At 55.9% G+C, this 17,197-nt stretch overlaps 8 protein-coding genes across 8 annotated transcripts; 2 read left to right on the top strand and 6 right to left on the bottom strand.

Annotated features, from left to right (window-relative positions):
* Positions 1 to 683: 683 nt before the first annotated feature.
* Positions 684 to 1,326, bottom strand: PUNSTDRAFT_136892 (uncharacterized protein; the record flags this gene model as incomplete). Its single annotated transcript, XM_007386503.1, has 3 exons — positions 684 to 737; positions 794 to 1,141; positions 1,219 to 1,326. 3 exons carry the CDS (start codon positions 1,324 to 1,326, stop codon positions 684 to 686), a joined length of 510 nt encoding a protein of 169 aa, XP_007386565.1.
* Positions 1,327 to 1,937: 611 nt separating this feature from the next.
* Positions 1,938 to 3,998, bottom strand: PUNSTDRAFT_145454 (DUF914-domain-containing protein). Its single transcript, XM_007386502.1, has 9 exons — positions 3,464 to 3,998; positions 3,297 to 3,391; positions 3,152 to 3,245; positions 3,000 to 3,072; positions 2,800 to 2,932; positions 2,580 to 2,729; positions 2,383 to 2,514; positions 2,227 to 2,322; positions 1,938 to 2,170 (listed from the first exon to the last, which is right to left on the bottom strand). Exons 1-9 carry the CDS (start codon positions 3,790 to 3,792, stop codon positions 2,079 to 2,081), a joined length of 1,194 nt encoding a protein of 397 aa, XP_007386564.1. The 5' UTR covers positions 3,793 to 3,998; the 3' UTR covers positions 1,938 to 2,078.
* Positions 3,999 to 4,379: 381 nt separating this feature from the next.
* On the bottom strand, positions 4,380 to 5,804 carry PUNSTDRAFT_106290 (NAD(P)-binding protein; the record flags this gene model as incomplete). Its single annotated transcript, XM_007386501.1, has 6 exons — positions 5,401 to 5,804; positions 5,117 to 5,338; positions 4,998 to 5,062; positions 4,722 to 4,938; positions 4,601 to 4,642; positions 4,380 to 4,537 (listed from the first exon to the last, which is right to left on the bottom strand). The coding sequence occupies exons 1-6, from the start codon at positions 5,450 to 5,452 to the stop codon at positions 4,380 to 4,382; spliced, it is 756 nt and encodes a 251-aa protein (XP_007386563.1). The 5' UTR covers positions 5,453 to 5,804.
* Positions 5,805 to 6,958: 1,154 nt separating this feature from the next.
* PUNSTDRAFT_145452 (NAD(P)-binding protein) lies at positions 6,959 to 8,325 on the top strand. The gene is made up of 6 exons (XM_007386500.1): positions 6,959 to 7,045; positions 7,114 to 7,335; positions 7,386 to 7,450; positions 7,533 to 7,749; positions 7,824 to 7,865; positions 7,920 to 8,325. Exons 1-6 carry the CDS (start codon positions 7,000 to 7,002, stop codon positions 8,075 to 8,077), a joined length of 750 nt encoding a protein of 249 aa, XP_007386562.1. The 5' UTR covers positions 6,959 to 6,999; the 3' UTR covers positions 8,078 to 8,325.
* A 1,531-nt stretch (positions 8,326 to 9,856) lies between these two features.
* PUNSTDRAFT_136888 (NAD(P)-binding protein) lies at positions 9,857 to 10,805 on the bottom strand (the record flags this gene model as incomplete). Its single annotated transcript, XM_007386499.1, has 7 exons — positions 9,857 to 9,914; positions 9,972 to 10,013; positions 10,075 to 10,295; positions 10,352 to 10,416; positions 10,477 to 10,522; positions 10,583 to 10,698; positions 10,757 to 10,805. The coding sequence occupies 7 exons, from the start codon at positions 10,803 to 10,805 to the stop codon at positions 9,857 to 9,859; spliced, it is 597 nt and encodes a 198-aa protein (XP_007386561.1).
* A 1,031-nt stretch (positions 10,806 to 11,836) lies between these two features.
* PUNSTDRAFT_136887 (uncharacterized protein) lies at positions 11,837 to 12,574 on the top strand (the record flags this gene model as incomplete). Its single annotated transcript, XM_007386498.1, has 1 exon — positions 11,837 to 12,574. One exon carries the CDS (start codon positions 11,837 to 11,839, stop codon positions 12,572 to 12,574), a length of 738 nt encoding a protein of 245 aa, XP_007386560.1.
* A 324-nt stretch (positions 12,575 to 12,898) lies between these two features.
* PUNSTDRAFT_46352 (NAD(P)-binding protein) lies at positions 12,899 to 13,960 on the bottom strand (the record flags this gene model as incomplete). Its single annotated transcript, XM_007386497.1, has 6 exons — positions 12,899 to 13,055; positions 13,131 to 13,156; positions 13,194 to 13,439; positions 13,507 to 13,571; positions 13,658 to 13,852; positions 13,909 to 13,960. 6 exons carry the CDS (start codon positions 13,958 to 13,960, stop codon positions 12,899 to 12,901), a joined length of 741 nt encoding a protein of 246 aa, XP_007386559.1.
* Positions 13,961 to 14,692: 732 nt separating this feature from the next.
* Positions 14,693 to 17,067, bottom strand: PUNSTDRAFT_90866 (NAD(P)-binding protein). The gene is made up of 9 exons (XM_007386496.1): positions 16,688 to 17,067; positions 16,510 to 16,600; positions 15,890 to 16,453; positions 15,581 to 15,802; positions 15,457 to 15,521; positions 15,168 to 15,384; positions 15,075 to 15,116; positions 14,825 to 15,012; positions 14,693 to 14,771 (listed from the first exon to the last, which is right to left on the bottom strand). The coding sequence occupies exons 3-8, from the start codon at positions 15,939 to 15,941 to the stop codon at positions 14,855 to 14,857; spliced, it is 756 nt and encodes a 251-aa protein (XP_007386558.1). The 5' UTR covers positions 15,942 to 16,453; positions 16,510 to 16,600; positions 16,688 to 17,067; the 3' UTR covers positions 14,693 to 14,771; positions 14,825 to 14,854.
* Positions 17,068 to 17,197: the final 130 nt, after the last annotated feature.

The raw sequence follows: 17,197 nt of genomic DNA, 5'->3' as shown, positions 1-17,197 counted from the left end.
GTCGAGCGCGGCGTCCCGAACACGGCCTGCGATGGAGAGGATAAGTGAGCAAAAGGCCGAAGGCAATATGCAGGAGCGAAATACGTACCGAACATCCCGGTCTGCAAGCCGGCGCACCGACGTTGCCGAGGGAGATCATTGGGTTACCGGAGGAAGTTCGTGCGATCGCAGCGTCCCGCTCTCGACCTGGAGATCACCTTATGTTAGAAGGCCTCGAAATAGGACACGAGGTATGGAAAGCTTACCGGACGTCCTGCAGCAACCGCCTCCCTCCTCTCCGACGCCGGGAAGGACACCCAAGTCGCAAAGGCGCATCGCGTGGGCTTTCAACCACACACAACACGCCTCCCAAACGGGAAGAATCAAGAAAGAACGGGCCAACGGCGCTCAGAGAGCGTCGCCGGTATCCTTCCCCTCCTCTCCACGTCCGCCGCAGCAACGAGGGGTTTCACCGGTTCGAAGATTCGGGCCCTCTCCACGTCGGGTTCGTCTTCCGTGCTGTTTGGTGGGTCGGCGTGTTGTGGAAGTCCTTGGGGAAGAGGTGCCTTCCATCAGGGGCCGACGCCACCGCCGACGTTGAACCCCTTCTGAGCGCGAGAAGGCACGGCGCCTGCAGGACGCGCGCTCAGCGTCCCCAAGACCCTCGGGCGATGTACCCGAGGGGCTCGCGACGACCGGCCGGCTCAGAGCCAGCCAGCCCTCGACAGGACTTGGTAAACGAAGTCCTTGAACTCCTCCTGATGATATCCGAGGTCAGCATGGCGGAGACATGGAAGCAGAGGGGCGAACGTACCCCGTAGATCTCCACGTAGATCTCAGCGGCCTCCATGTAGTCGAAGGAAGGGTTAGCAGCGACGGCCGCGAGGAGCTGCGACTCAGAGCACGTCATGCCCCCGTAGGAGGTGGCAGAGGGCGCGGTGTCTTCGTCGCTGGGCTGCTCCTCGTCCTCTGCGTACAATGACGCCGCGCAGAGAGCGACAACGTCGATGCCCTGGGATAGGTGCAGAGAGACCAGATCGTTGTATGCCGCTTCCGCTTCCTCCAGCACCATCGCGCCGTCCTCGGTCTTGTGATCGAGGACACGGCTGAGAGCGTCGACCTCCTGCCAGAGAGCGTCGACGACATCTTGCGCGAGGCGATCCTGGACAGAAAACTTCAAGTCAGAACATGTGTGAAGCTATGGAAAGGGGATGTGGAGGGAAGGGATTCTGGGCTCACCACACGGGCCAAGACATGGGAGTAGTACTGCGCCAGCTCAAAGTATTCCACAGAGACAGAGGCAGAGGAGGTCATCATGTTGGAACACTCGAGCGCGGCGGTGAACATTCTTGTTATTGTAGATGTAAAGGGAAGAGGTATGCAGATAGAGGGGCTTTGGCGGGAGAAGTAGCTGTGCAGTGACGCTAAGAACAAGAATGTTAGAGAGCAAAACGTCCGGATGGCTGGAGTTTTATACGCATTCGAGAGCGGAAGGGGCGGAAGAGGTGTATCAACTATGAGTACATCCCGTCGAGGCGGAACGCTGATCGCGCGCGGCGTCGACGGGATGTACTGTGTAGATGTAATCGCGGAAGGAGAGGAAGAGGCAACTTAATACTGTAGTTTTTAGTTCGGGCCCGTGGGAAGTTCACCAAGTGATCCTCGATCAGTTTAAACACTCTCACGGTCAGACCATGCGTCTCCCACGGTCAGTAATTGGGCAAAAAACCGGAAGGGGACAGGGGACAAATGGGCGAATAGGTTTAGTTCGCAGGTAGGTGGGGACAGGGGACGGTCGGAAAATTACAGTAGTTACTCAGCGGATCCGCGCGTCGACTCCGCGGCCGAGTGGTCGCCGGACGCGAACCTTGTCCTTTGCACTAAAAGCTACATGAAAGTCGTACATTCATTCATTACCTCGTCGATATTTCGACGTTCGAATCTAAACAAATATATCTGCGGTCTAACCATCGCGCGCGTGTACCTCATTCCCAACAAAAACCCAGCAATCGTAGCAAAGAAGACGCTAACAGAACATTACAACACCAGCAATGAGGCAGAGAGAATACATGAACTGGTCGATTGATATTCATGACATTTTAGACAGTAGATGTGTTGGCATCGGCCACAAGGCCCTGCCTGCGCTGGACGTATTCCGGCGCCTGGATGTCGAGCTCGCCTTGCTCCTCGGCTGCACACGATCGACGTCAGCATCAAGACCGCAAGAATCTAACAATCGGCACTCACGCGTCGAATGCCAGAAATAAACAACGAGCCCAACGATGACGACGGCAAAGGCGATGAAGTACAGCCAGTAAGGCTTGTAATGGAACAGGAACAGGCCTATATGCATATCCCTAGTCAGCATACCATGGACGGAGGAATGTGATAGCACGAGCATACCGAAGAGCAGTCCGTAAAAATCGCTGGAAAGCAAGCTGAGGTTGTAGTACGCCGACGAGGCCATGCGGTACAGGAGCGGCGCGACGGTGTAGAGGATGAACATCGCGGCCGTATATGCGATCAACAAGCCGACTGCCGAAGCGAACGTTCTCAGCATGGGTCCGGGTTGATGAAGGTATGAGCATGTATATGCGTACTGGTCATTCCGTTCCAGCTGGCTTTCGTCATGTCCTTGTGCTCCAGGCCGGCCGCCTGGATCCCGTTGATGAGCGTGCCCCAGAGGCCCATCTGGCCGACGACCTCGTACAGCGGGCGCTTGCGCACGAAAAACTCCTCCGTCGCGTTGGCTAAGGAACATACGCGAGGTGAATATCGTGGGGAAAACGCCCTCAAGAGCTGGAGCGAGATGATACGCACTGAAGCCGTACAGCGTCGCGCCGACGATCATGAAGACATCGCCCTTGGCCATATTGAGCGCGGAGTAGTCCTTATCGGTAAGATGGTCGGAAGCGACGAGCATGCCGAGGCCGGCGACGCAGATCAGCACACCCTATTACGTTCGCTCGTGGTCAGGATCGCGATACAAGTCAGAAAAGGAGGGAGGGTAGAGAACGCACGATGATTTGGGTGTAGTGGTACTTCGTCCGCATATACACCCAGCAGAAGAACAGGCAGACCGGGATCGCCCATCTATATATATTAACGTGCGGAGCGCCAGGTTTAGCCAGTTCATCCCATGACAGTAAAGCCAAAGCGTGAGAAGACGTACGCGTCAAGAAGCATGCAGGAGAGCAGGGTCGTGTATTCGTACGCTTTAACGACGAGGAAGTTGCCTTCGACATCGCAAGCGGCGAGGAAGAAGTCTGTTGGATCCGGGTGAGCACAGGTCCGATCGACGCGATATATGAACGCACATTTCCAGCCATCGCGGAACACCATGTTCGCCCATCCCTTCAAGCCATATTTGTACATCGTATATGGCGTATACACGCATAGCAGGGAGAAGTACCTGGATATCGCGACTGCCATCAGTCCCTCCAGGTCCAGATAAGTGATGGGGAAAACGGCGAGAGAGGCTTACAAGAAGAACGTCTGCGTCGTGGGCAAGCTCCAGTTCCGACTGACGAGCTCCGTCGTGGTCACGTTCGTGCAGGTGATACAGAGCGACACCACCTGGCCTGCCAACAGGCTGAGCACGAAGCGACGCGTCCACAGGCTCGCGAAACGGCGCCAGACGCTCGCGAAGAAGTCGGGGATCGAGTCGTATACAATCGGCGGGCGTTCCCGTGGTGCTGTTGCAGTTGCTCCCTGCTCGTTAGGGAGGCTGTTGTATTCGGGAGGGCCCTCGTCAGATAAGGAGCGCTTGTCGAGCGGGGTCTTCACGTCCTCGGAGGCGGTGTTCGGGTGCATCGTGTCGCGTTACGCGTTGACGTGTGGTGGACTCGGGTGCAGATTATATATACGATGTGAGCGAGTAGATCCGGTTCTGTGCTACTGCCCGAGGAAGAACGGTAGGGCCTCGGGAGACTGATTAGGTCGAGCGCGCCGTGTTCGTGCGGAGGGGAGAGCGGGAGCGAGCTGAGGTCGCCGTGATGATAAGGACCTATGGGGGAGGAGGAGGAGGAGGCTAGGACGTTTAGCACCAAGCTTGAGCTAAGTACTTGGGCAAGGACGGCTCCAAGGAGGAGGCTAGTGGCGCAAAAATTGATGGCAAATAGTCGCCGCCACCCACGTGGTTATCTTCAGCGCTCTCACACCACGTCAGGCGCGGGCTTGAGTCTTACCTTGCTTTGCTGGAACTTGTCTCTTATGGACTATTGACGACGAGACGCTCTGGTAATATTTGCGGGAGCCGACATACGACCCAAGGATCGGGTCGAACGCACACTGGGGCTAGTGAAGAGCACTTTGCTTGGGGGAGGAGATCTACGGAATGCCACTACTAATGACACGATCCATTGATAACGCTCGCCTTTCCATCTCCCTCCTTGAAATCATTACCACGGGAGTCGTCTTCCGTCATACTGCAAGAACTGCCCTCCGGCGTTATCGCGCGTCGCGGCCTCAATCTGGGCAACTATCCCGTTCGCGACAGCGTCCGCAGGGACGTAATCCAAGGTCGCCATCAGCTCTTCCTTCTCGCTCAACGCATCAGCTGGGCCGGCATATCCATGAGTCCGAGATCCGCCTCCAGAATAGACCCACTCGGACCACGTACCCATATCGGTCTGCACAGGACCGGGGTGCATCGCGAACGCAACTATAGCCGAAAAGCCAGCGTCAATACTTGCACCATCGAAAGATCCTCGGTAAAAGCAAAGCGAAAACACGACTCTCACCGAGCCCGTCGCTCTCGTATTCAAAGTGGATCTTGCGCGTCATCCAGTTCTCAGCAGCCTTGCTCGCGCCGTACACGAAGAGCTTCATCGGGACGGGCGGCGCCGCGATCAGACTGCCACCGATCGAGGACACGGGAATGAACTTGGGCGACGTGGTGCTCGCGACGAGGAGCGCGTACGTCGCCTGGAAAAGCACGAGCGTGCCGATGAGGTTCACCTGGGTACGACTCTACCGGTCAATCAACGCTCGGGGGGTACAGCGTGTGGAAAACAGACCTCCATGTGTTCCCGAACCGCCTCGGGGGCCTCGTCGAGCACCCGGTTGACCGAGGAACAGATTCCTGAGCGCTATCATCACTCTCTACCCTAACCCGGATGATATGTCTCGCCCTCACCGGCGTTCGCCACGACGACATTCAGCCCGCCCGCAACCCGCTTGATCTCGGCCACCGCCGCTTCGTTCCCCTGTCTATCACCGGAGACCAGCTTGACGACGTGCAGCTTTCCCGGGTGTCTCTCCGCCAGAGCGTGCAGGTCTTTGGCTCGGTCCGGGTCGCGAGCGCCGGCGAACACGACCGTGTCTGGTTTCGCAGCTAGAACCGCGACGATAGCGAGACCTGCGCGCTCAGGTGTTTATATCACAAACAAACAAAAATCCGGAGGATGGGAATCTACGAACCGATTCCGCGATTTGCGCCAGAGACGAGCCAGACGGTGGAGTTGCTCGGCATTTATAGTTGGGAAGGCGAGGTGTCGTTGTGTAGGGATTTCAAAACGCGAAGAGTCCAAAAGAGTCAGGATGTCGTCCCAAGGGCGATTCGGGCGACTTAAATAGGCCCGCTTGGCCTTCACAATCGCCGTATGGACCGATCAGTCAGCAGCAACGCCTCTGTCTCGGCATGGTGTCCACGTCAGCCTCAAAGATAGCTCGAATTTATGGGTCTACGGGACGCTGCCTTGATGTCCTCAGCCTATAATGCTCGGGCATACCGGGCATGCGTTCGATCGAGGTCTGCCGGCAGGGCGGACGGCTGCCGATGCTCGCGTGTTCTCGTAGCATGGGAGAGCTTTCGGACAGCGTGTTTAATGGACATTACACGACCAGTAGTCATGCGCATCGTGCCCGCGGGAGGGAGGACGACACCTCTTGGAGGAGGCCAACGTGCACAGTCGTTGGTAGGATCATTGGCAAGCTCAACGTGTCCTCCGCAGTGTTCTGGTATCGTTGAGTCGTAGTTAATGGAGGGCGTCCTGAATATTTGCGCGCGCAGAAAGCATGAGTCGCGTACTGAGCCTATATACGCGGCGCGTCCACGGGTCGCGTACGCGTGACGTCATCAACTTTTGGCTGCCCTTAACTCGTTGTGAGTGTATGCGTACTTAACGTTTAACGGCGATTGACATGGAGACCAGGAAGGGCTCACCGATTCATGAAAACCTGGAAAACCTGGTTTGTCAGGCGAACGCCCACGCCGGACACGTCAAGAGGATGAGCAAATAGCTCGTCCACCGGCGATGTCGGGCAACTGCTGGTGGGCACCTCCCCCCCCCTCGCCAAAAGAGCTTTGCAAGGGCGAGCCCTGTCATGATAATGATAGCGTGTAGACACGGAGCCCGTCTGGACCGGCTACGATTGTAATCGGTCTGTATCCCGCTAATCAGAGCGGATCAGATTGAAAGCCTGATCGTGTTATTCATCCGTTCGTCCGTTCAGTCGATTACCACGTAGGTAAACCATATCCAAGAAGCAGAGCTGGACCGATAAAAGACAAGGCAAATGAATGTATGGGGGTACAATCCGTAGCACAAACGACGTCGGAGGCCCGGGAGGTCGAGTGCACAGCATACACAGCCACGAGGGTCTAGCTCGGCGTCTCCACAGTTAAGTTAGGCGCCAGCCCTTCTTCGCTGGGGCGCCTGCGGCCGTTGCCACTCTGCCAGCGCAGTGGCGAACCCGACACCATGGGAGCGCCGCGTCAAAGTATACCGACAGCATACGATAACGCTTTGCGGCTGCGCCCCATCTCTGAACACCTCACATTCGAAATGGAGTGCACGGACCTGTACTTTATCATCCGCCGGCGTTCTGTTTTGTGAACCGCCCCAATACTTGTCGCCCATAGACCGACGAACGCGCCGAACACGTCAGGATGCTGAGAATTTGCGCCGGGCCCTGCACGTGTAGCACGTTCATAAGGCACAGGGAAGAGCTTGGCCTTCTCTTGCAGATCACCCTTCCGCGCAGCCGTACGCCGGTGGGATCGAAGTACTAGCGAGCATGACACCCGTCGTTTACTTGGTATCTGGATCGAATCGCGGAATCGGTGAGTTCTTGTTAGACACACCGTTCACGGACGGCATCACAGCTGATAGCTCACCGTACCTCATGAAGGTTTCGGGCTGGTGAAGGCGCTATCAGCCCGTGAAAACACCGTCGTATTCGCGGGCGCCCGTGATCCTGAGGCTGCAAAGGACCTCAACGCACTTGCTGCCGAGCGGCCTGGCAAGCTACACCTCGTGAAGCTGATCTCGGCCGATGCTCGAGGCAACGAAGAAGCTGTTGCGTTGATCAAGGAGAGGGTCGGCCGGCTGGACGTCGTCATTGCCAACGCTGGTGAGAATCTAGTCAAATCCAAGAAGAGTGACGCTGAGGCGAGTCGACAGGTATGAACCAAGCCTGGGGACCGTTACACGAGGCGTCCGAAGAGGATCTCAGAAAGCATTTCGAGGTGCGCATTGTAGCCCTGCAAGGAGAGGTTGGGTCCGGTTCCGTGTGGTGTGCTGATCGCCGCCGTTGCTCGCTCTTCTCAGATAAACGCCATCGGCCCGTTCGTGTTGTTCAAGGCAGCGCTGCCCCTCCTCAAAGCGAGCTCGCCCGCGCCAAAGTTCGTCATGATCTCCTCACAGGGCGGGGGGATCCAGTTCGGGGCAGCCCTGCCGTTCCCGCTCGGTCCGTACGGGATCTCGAAGGCGGCCGGAAACTACTTGGCGCGCAAGCTGCACCACGAGCATGAGGAGGATGGGCTGAGTGCGTGTCCCCGTATCGTTGGGTTTGATGGTTTGGCTCTATCGACTCCTGACGGACAACTCCTTCCTGTATAGTTGTATTTCCGATCTGCCCCGGCGCAGCCGACACTAACATGAGTCAGCTCGTCTTTGTGTCTTCCCGTGCCGATAAACTGATATCGGTGGTTGCAGGCACGCGCGGCGCGGAGCACGACGAGAGGATAGGTGCTATTCCGGTCAAGACTGTCGACGAGACCGCGCGGCTGCTGCTGAATGTGATCGACAATGCCACGCGCGAGAACGAGGGCGGCCAGTTCATGAACTTCGACGGAGCAAAGAACCCATGGTGAACGGCTTGTCGCAACAACCTTGTCACAGCGTGCTTGTTATCCCTCATGGGTGTATCAGTGTCAAGAATACGTCCGTGCGCAGCATGGTTACTGTTCGAAATGCCACAGCCTGGGTGTCGATGCGCATATACGATTCCTCGATTACTTGCCCATACCACCGCGGAGCGAAGCGCTCCTCTCACAAGTTCGAGCGACATCACAACAGAAGCCCGACTGCCCCGCCAACAATACAGCAGCACCATGTGAATCCTTATGATCAACGATCTGGCTATATATAGTTACATTGTTAGCATCACTTGCATGCAGCGTGTTCTCGACCGGTTGCTACCCTTTCAAACAAAAAAGAGGAGTGAAGATCGTCTTCTATGCTGTTGTCCTTGCTAGAAAGATCTTGGGCGCATCATCATCAGCGTGCTGCGATACTTACATATGAATAGTACTAGGACTTGGAAACATCTTGCTCCGAGAAGGCCCCTCCTACGGTTTACTACGTACAATTTGACAAGAGCAGCTTTATGTTCCTATGAGGTACGCTCCGCCAGCAGACTTTGCGGATCTTTCTCAAACATTGCTCTCAGGTCAGGTGCTTCGCATTCGTGCTATCTTCGCACTACCTTCATTGACCGAAGCGCTCTCTACAACCCGGCCCCCTCTGATGACGACCTTCGAACACACCATCACGCTTTCCAAACACGCCGCCAGTCTCATAACAATCCCTGTTTCGACGACGGCGTCTGACAGTGGCAATGATGCTCTTACCGCTGCTTCCGCTCCGCCAACCAACACCCCTGTGTAGGGTTTCGGGCAATGGTCACATCGATGGGCATACGATACGTTCAGGCCTCGTCGCAGGTGGTGTCGTCGTTGGATCAATCATAGTCCTCGCCGCACTCGCACTTGCTGTTCGGATGTACAGAAACGTACGCGGCGGCAGAAGAAACTTCATGGCAAACTGCTAGAGCACGATCAAGCCGAGGATGCGTTGCTGTACCCACCTCTGTGGCATCCGATAACCGCGGGCCGCCCCCCGGGTCCTGAACCTGGACGCTCTCAATTCCCGAAGCACTCTCAAGAGACGCTCTCGGTACCGATCCGGTCGCTCGTTGGCAGGAGGTTTTCCTTCGTACGCGAACGGCGGCGGTCAACGATTCGAACTGTGCTCCGCGCCGAACCGGCCTCCGCTGAGCGCGGACAGCGACGCTCTCGCCGCCCAGGCTGCTGACAGGGAGGTAGCCGTCAATCTGACGCATGCCCTCTCCCAGTTTCTGGCGATCATGGCCGGTGCATGACCCCTGTCGCGAACGTATACCGGATTATACCGGATGGGCAAATTTTCCGCCCAACATCCATATTTAGAGATCCCGGAATTAGTCTGATGTTTTCTATCGCTGATGATATCTGATGTTCATCTGTCCGAGGTGTTGCATAGCATTTCGCTATGGTCAAACGGTGAACGACTAACCTCCGGTACAAACGCACTTGCGAACACGTCACACGCTAGTGCCATTGACTTCTACACATGAACCTTTCCTCCTCAGAGAACGTTGGCGCAAGGGATACCAACTCAAATACAATGATCATTATAATCATTGCGGCAAGAACACGATGCACATTGCGCTCCGCCTACTGAAATGTTATAGGTCCTGCTGAGTTTTACGCCTCGTTATGCTGAGGGCCGTGCGCGCAAATCAGCGTCCATCAACCACGAGGGCTGATCGTCCCACTAGGCTACAGGCCATCTCACATATGCAGGTATGGTAACGTGTTTGATCACGATGATCACCATTCGAGCCGCTTGCCGTCATATTGCCTCCAACGTTCTCGCGCAGCGCATCGGCTGACGATCGTTCACATCAGCGTCTCAGGCTGATCAGAGAAACTGGAGTTGGCGTACCCATCCCCGTCTCCGCGGCAGCTGGATGCATACCCAACACGACTACGTAGAGCAAACATGAGGCCATTGCCTAGCGTACGTCCATGAATCAATGAGCACGCACCCGAGGCCATCGCTTTCATGATCGAAATGCATCTTGCGTGTGATCAGCCAGTTCTCGGCAGCCTTGCTTGCGCAGCATGAGAAGAGTTTGTATGGTACGGGCGGAGCGATAGTGAGGCTGCCGTCAATGGAGGAGATCGGAATGAACTTGGGGGACTTGGTGCTCGCTACGAGGAGGGGATACGTAGCCTGGAATAAGACGAGGGTGCCTATCACGTTGACCTAAGGTTCACAATTAGCGATATGTGGTCGGAATTTCTAGCAAGCGGGACACTAACCTCCATATGTTCCCTCAATGCGTCCGGGGGTTCATCTAGCACTCTGCTGACTGAAGAGCATATTCCTGTGCGAAATGCGCGTCAGATCCTTGCGCCGTCCTCCATGCTATGGATCCCACGCTCACCGGCATTCGCTACCACGACATCCAGCCTTCCCGCAACGCGCTTGATCTCGGCTACGGCTGCGTCATTCCCCGCCCTGTCTCCCGATACGGGCTAGATGACGTGTACCTTGCCCGGATACTGCGCCGCGAGCTCGTGCAGGTCGGTCGCGGCGGGTGGGTTGCGCGCGCCGGCGAAGACGAGCGTGTCCGGCTTAGCCGCGAGCACTTTCACGATGCCCAAGCCTGCCGAGACGCAAGACTAGGTCAACATAGGAACGGCGGTAAGGCGGTTATCGCGTACCGATTCCGCGATTTGCGCCGGAGATGAGCCACACGGTAGGGGTGATCATGCTGCTGATAGTAGGCCTTCCGAGTGGGATAATGCCTCGTAGACATGTCGAAGGGCATCTTGTCCGATAAAATCTGCCGGAAGCTGCAGCCATTCCTGGTTCCGTTTTTACAGTGACATCGTAGACGTGTCGTGTCGGCCATTCGCAGACGCGGCTGTGTTCGCCGGTTCCGGCGGAGTTCCGGCGATGTAGATGAGTGATGATAGCTACATAAGCTGTAGCTTGCGTATGAGGATCGAGTGGGTTGCAAAGACCGTATGTGAGTGAATCTAGAGCTCACCGTCAACCCGACTTCCGATGTTTCTGAACCTGGCCCCGTTGCTGTTCAGGCTTCACGGCTATGCAACGCGTCGCACGCAGACCACATTCGTCCAATGCTCTCGGATTCCAGGCAAAACATAGCGACGGGCTCAGTAATAACACGTGCAGGTCGAATCGGCGAACGAGTTACTAGGAATTACTACAGCAGTAACCCAAAGCGGCCAGAGGAAGTCACACGACGGCCGAGGTTGTCGATGATCGAGCAATTAACCCGCAGCTAACTTGCAGGCATAGCAGACTGCTGATGAAGCGGGGAGTGCACTCCGGTGAATCCAGCGCCCATCGCACCATCATATCTGGGCTGTGGGCGCATCAGCAGCAAGCTGGTTACCTGACTTGCTATACTTACTTGATGCTACTTTGGCGACGCGTTAAAGACCCCCCCTGGCTGGGACTGTTTTCACCTTGACCCTCCTCTTTGTTTCAGTACCAACGTCGCATACCGCTGTGTGCACTCCTCGCCGCAAGATCTCATACCTCACCAAACTGTGCTGTGTGGGACCACCACTGCAGTACGTGCCGTAACTCCCCTGCTCCTTGCACTCCTAGATGTTCTCTTCCAGTTCTTTGGCCTGCCTTTCACCTAGATTGACATGGCAACAACTTTTCTTCCCGAAGGTTTCACCGTAAATCTCCCGTCAGCTTCCCTGATCGGGAGCTCCATTTTCGCCAGCTCAACAGCCATTAGTGCCCCAAGAACCGACTCTGGCATGGCATCTCCCATCCAGCTGCAGTCCTCCATCAGTGCTTCATTTGCATTTAATACTACTTCCAGTGACTTGGCAATTCCATCGGGCTCCAGCGAGATTTCCATCGGTGATTCATTTTCTGCTTCCAGCGGTAGCACCATATCCTCTACCTCATACAACGATTCACCATCTGTACCGGCTACAGGGAGCGCATCCTCGGTTCCCGTGGGTCGGATTGCCGGCGGGATTGTTGGCGGACTCATCGTCATGATCGTCGTCTCAGTGGTCCTGTTCAGACGGTTGCAAAAACGGAGCCGGGAAGATTGCGCTGGAAGAGGGAGTGATTGGATGGAGGAAATTCATCCCTACCCTCAAGTTCCCTCCCCGGCGGCCAACAGCCGCACCCACAAATCCTCTGGAAGATGGAAGGCGCTGGCAACGCCGATCCGCTCGCTCTCCCTCAGACCTTCCACCGCGCAAGCGTCACCTGCTCTCAGCGTCTCTCAAAGACCCGAAAAGCCGGCATCCGTGGAGCACACCCAACACACCGAGAATCCGGAGCCATTCGTCATTTCCAATCCCGCTGTGATTCCGACCTCGCAGACGCTGCCGCCGCCAATCGCGGCTCACAGCGCGCAAGACTCCGATCAGGAGGTAGTTCTGATTGAGGCGTTGCAACGGGCGGTCGATCAGCTCAACGCCCTGCGGGCGGAACGATGCCGACAGTCGCCGCCTTCATACGGGGAATCCGCGAACTGAGGGAGTGCGGTTTGCGTCGTATTGCCCTCGTATCGCCAGAGGAGTATAGTAAGTAGTGCTCATCCATTTGAAGGAGAAGGGTTTCCGACATGTACAATCGTTCTCATGTGCCCTTCAGTTATCTACGTCGATAGTGCCGTTACAACAGTGCTCATTCTGTTGATACTGGTTTTGCACTTCGTCACGTCGAGGAACGGCCATGTCGATTCGTAATGCGCACTTTTGCATCATGTATGACTGGAGACCCGTACTTGACGTGGAGTGCGTTCCAGATTCTTTTGCGATCATCCAAAAGCATTGAATATATACTGACAGCTCGCGTCTCTACCACTCCAGACGCGTCCCGTTGTAACTCACGAACTGGCCTCCAGCATTCTCGCGCGTGGCTTCGTCTATCTGAGCCACAATCTCGTTCGCGACCTCCGCGGGCGTCAAGTAGTCAAGGTGTGCCATGACCTCGTCCTTCACGCGCCCCCATCGGCTAGTAATATGCAGGATCAGGCATCTGGAGGATTGGTGTCGTTAATACAGATTCCTTACTCATCCCCGTGGCTACCGCGCCTGGATGCATCGCGAATATGACTGCAAGACAGCGCGTCAGCGCGGATCGTCGGCGTACCTTGGAGGCGCGCGCGAGGCAATACGCACCGAAACCGTCGCTCTCGTATTCGAAGTGCATCTTGCGCGTCATCCAGTTCTCGGCGGCCTTGCTGGCGCAGTACGAGAAGAGCAGGAGTGGGATAGGCGGGGAGACTGTCATGCTCCCTGCAAGGGGGGTGATCAGGATAAATTTGGGCGTCTTGGTGCTCGCAACGAGGAGCGGGTATGTCGCCTGGACGAGCACGAGCGTGCCAATCACATTGACCTGCGGGATCCATCGCGCAGTAGTGAGTTACCGTTTGGAACGCTGCAGCAATACGAAGCGAACGAACCTCCATGTGCTCTCTCACTGCTTCGGGAGTATCGTCCAGCACTCGGTTGATCGAGTAGCAAATACCTGCTCAGATGCATTATTAAAACCGACATGGAACCGTCGCAAGATATACACCCTACCAGCATTAGCCACGACGACATCCAACCTACCTACAAGCCGTTCTATTTCTGCCACGGTCCTGGTTTCCTTGTCGATCGCTGGAGACGAGCTGCAGGACGTGCAGCTTCCCGGATGCTTTTTGGCGAGCGCGTGCAGATCATAAGCAGTGGGGGGGGGGGGGGTTACGAGCTCCGGCGAAATCGTGTCAGGCCTCGCTACGACGAGGACCGAGACGATCGCAAGACCTACGCATTAAAGGTTGAGCATCATGGACAACATCGCAGAACGAAAAATGACCAACCAATTCCGCGATTTGCGCCGGAGACAAGCCAAACAGTGGGAGCGTTTGTCATGTTCGGAGAGATGATCTGGCTAGGAGATGCGAATAGCAGAGAGAACTGGATGGCGTCCTTAATGGCGATTCGGCCGACTTGAGTAGGCCCTATCGGCCTCCCTATCTGTGATATGGGTCGGTCTGTCAGCAACGAGATTTATTTCTCGGCATGAGGACCACGTCAGCCCTTCGGATAGCGTGAGTTATGGTGCACGGAACGCTACCTGACATCTCGGCACAGGGAGCTCGGGCACGCCGGGCATGCATTATGTGCATATTTGCAACGCTGTCTTGGACAGTCGCTTGATTGAGCGGCGGCTCATAAAAGACGTGAGGCCACCATTGATTCGGAGGGTTCCATGGAGCAGCGCAAGGCGAGCGCAATTCGGTTGTAGTGCCCTCGGAGAGATCTGAGGGCATTGTTTGAAGATACTTTAGATGCAATTGACGCTGGTGCAGTGACGAACACACCAGTATCTCTCAGGAACCCGTCATCGATGATTCTTCTTAGAAATGGTATCCGCATGATTGCGCAAGACTGTACAGTATGAGGATAAGTACGTGTCAACCGTGTATTCGACGGCGCGTTCATGAACGCGTGACGTTACAAGCATAGTACCCATCCACGTGATAGCAACGGAGCCAGGGTCTTGCGTAGAGGTAACAGTCCCGGGTAATGTTCTTGAAGTCGGCCGGTATGCACGTATGACGTTGTCGATACAAGTCGTAATGTCAACGTTGGATAAGGATTGTTCAGACACCTTTAATAGGTTGTACATGCTGAAACTCATTTCCCAGTCAACTGCGAAAGGATGGCTGGTGCGTGAACTCTGTTCCTGCGTCAATCAGTCATTGTGCTGGATATCTCAAGAACCTCGCCTACCCTCACATCTTTGGCGTTGCGTGTCCATCATCACCATTCCAATCGCGATCCGTCATAGTTCACGAACTGTCCACCAGCGTTTTCGCGCGTTGCACCGTCGATCCGGGCGACGATGTGGTTGGCGATCTCCTCGGGAGTCAAATACTCGTACCCCCTCATCTCTTCGTCCTGAGCCCGCATTGCGTCCGCTGTCAAGCATTCGTATCAGCATCAGCGAAAAGAATTACGAAACTAGATCAAGAGCACGTACTCATGTCAGTCGCCACTGCACCTGGATGCATAGGGAACACGACTTGATTGCATTTCAGTCAGTGAAAACGCGCATGTTCATGGGAGAACCCACTGAGGCCGTCGCTCTCGTGCTCAAAGTGCATCTTGCGAGCCATCCAGTTCTCGGCGGCCTTGCTCGCACAGTATGCGAATAGCTTGTGCGAGCGCGGAGTAGATAGCACCATGCTGGCGCCGATGGAGGAGATGATGATGAACTTGGGCGAGGGCGTGCTTGCCACCAGGAGGGAGTACGTCGCCTGGAACAATACGAGCGTTCCGACAACGTTCACCTGATCAAAAAATGCGGGATTCGTTAATTAACGACTCTCTCGTAAGGTAAAGTGGGGATGGCGTGTCCTCACCTCCATGTGCTCCCTCACAGCATCCGGCGACTCGTCCAGAACCCGGTTCACCGCCGAACATATGCCTGCATCGTGCCGTGTCACAGATCATCTGGCCCGGTGTAGTTTCATGAACGTCGCTTACCAGCGTTGGCGACCACGACGTCAAGCCTGCCCGCCACTCGTCTGATCTCGGCCACCGCCTCATCGTTTCCCTGTCTATCGCTCGAAACGAGCTTGACGATGTGCAGCTTCCCGGGGTGCTTAGCCGCGAGGGCCTGCAGATCCGTGGCTGCGGACGGATTGCGCGCGCCAGCGAACACGACCGTGTTCGGTCTGGCCGCGAGCAGTGCGACGATTCCGAGGCCTGCGAAATGCGAAACGCATCAAATTCGGGCGTCCACAACAAAAGCAACAGCGATCACGGTTCTGGTTTGGAAACATCTCGACGTACCTATTCCGCGATTAGAACCAGAGACAAGCCATACGGTCGGAGTGTTGATCATCGTGCTATCGAGAGACGTGTCCAGGAACAAAGCAGGGTGCGCATGCTCATGGAGGGTTTTGGCTTATATTGAGGGACGAGGTCGGCGTGGCATCGCGAGTGGGAGTGCTGACAGGGGGACGAGCTGGTAAACGCGACCAGTAGGACGGACGCCATTCCGCCATGGGCAGGGCAACACAGGATTGAATTGACCGGTATACATATGCTTGTGCCCGAATTCATCGTACGGGAACCAGTGCGTGAATCTTCAACGGAACCAGAAGTCCAGGGCGATCTGGTGTGAGTCGGAAGGCCGGCGAAGAACGGTATGGGCCGACGGCTGTGGTTCGCAACGAGGGCGCATCGGCAAGCGCGAGATCGCGGCGTCTAGGGCTGACAAACTGGCACAGAAGTAGCCACGGTAGGTGTGTGCGGTACCAGTTCAGTGAGTCAATTGGTCCGTGTTGGGATATCCGATTGTGAACACGGTTCCCAGGTACGCGGTATGTTTTCAACCTTCTTCGAGGTTTAAGACTTCGCGAAGTTGAGCGGAATTATAGACGGCTAAGCCAATGAGGGCTGGAACTCACATATCGCTACCGAGGCAGGCACGCGCCAACAGCTCGTCCATGTCTGCAGTGATAGTGTGCGCTCGAATCGCAGGCACAAGCGTGGTTTAATCTATCATACTCGAAGATGAGCTTATGTTTATCGGAGAATCGATACAGCTCTCGGGTGCCTCCCGGAACCGGAACGTGCGTTACTTACCACGACGATCTGCGGAATCAAACTCGAACTCTACCCTGTGACGGCCTACATTGAGAATCTGAATCTGGCGGTGTCTTGAGCTATTTATCATTCTTTATGTGTCGCGCAAGACGCAAATGATCTTGATGCGGCGGACGAACCTCGCCAGCAGTGCTCAACGTATGCTGTGCGCGATGCTGGGACGAGTACTCCGGGAACCCATCCCTCAAGGATGCAGTGTTTTCTAACCTCGAGACTCGCTCGTTGGCTGTGGTCCCGCGTCTTCGCCGCGCCGCGCCGTGGCCGCGAGCCTGAGAAGATGCGGCAGCCCTCGCAGCCCTCGCCGTAAATTCCGAGCAGCCCGTAGTCAACAGTTTAAGGACAGAGGGAGCAAGCGCCTTAGCGATACGGACTTGTAGCCGTCGCAAGTCGGACAGAACCGCGGTGACGAACGTGCGCGAGAAGGTCCTATCGGGTGGCTGTGCGCATATAGTTTCAATGTATTCTCACGTGATCGCGATTATCTCTCCC

Source organism: Punctularia strigosozonata (genome assembly GCF_000264995.1).
Source record: "Punctularia strigosozonata HHB-11173 SS5 unplaced genomic scaffold PUNSTscaffold_11, whole genome shotgun sequence".
Taxonomy (NCBI): Eukaryota; Fungi; Basidiomycota; class Agaricomycetes; order Corticiales; family Punctulariaceae; genus Punctularia; species Punctularia strigosozonata.
Note: the sequence above shows the minus strand (reverse complement) of the source record. Positions and strands in the feature narration are given on the sequence as shown.

Coding starts and splice junctions, on each gene's coding strand:
- PUNSTDRAFT_90866 (XM_007386496.1), bottom strand. CDS start 15,941: ATGATCAACACTCCGACCGTATGGCTTGTCTCTGGTTCTAATCGCGGA. Junction 15,803..15,889: donor TGGTTCTAATCGCGGAATAG/GTACGTCGAGAT, acceptor CGCATTTCGCAG/GCCTCGGAATCGTCGCACTG. Junction 15,013..15,074: donor TGCAGTGGCGACTGACATGA/GTACGTGCTCTT, acceptor AATGCTTGACAG/CGGACGCAATGCGGGCTCAG.
- PUNSTDRAFT_145454 (XM_007386502.1), bottom strand. CDS start 3,792: ATGCACCCGAACACCGCCTCCGAGGACGTGAAGACCCCGCTCGACAAG. Junction 2,323..2,382: donor TTTTTACGGACTGCTCTTCG/GTATGCTCGTGC, acceptor ATATGCATATAG/GCCTGTTCCTGTTCCATTAC. Junction 2,171..2,226: donor TTATTTCTGGCATTCGACGC/GTGAGTGCCGAT, acceptor GATCGTGTGCAG/CCGAGGAGCAAGGCGAGCTC.
- PUNSTDRAFT_145452 (XM_007386500.1), top strand. CDS start 7,000: ATGACACCCGTCGTTTACTTGGTATCTGGATCGAATCGCGGAATCG. Junction 7,046..7,113: donor TGGATCGAATCGCGGAATCG/GTGAGTTCTTGT, acceptor TACCTCATGAAG/GTTTCGGGCTGGTGAAGGCG. Junction 7,336..7,385: donor CGTCGTCATTGCCAACGCTG/GTGAGAATCTAG, acceptor GCGAGTCGACAG/GTATGAACCAAGCCTGGGGA.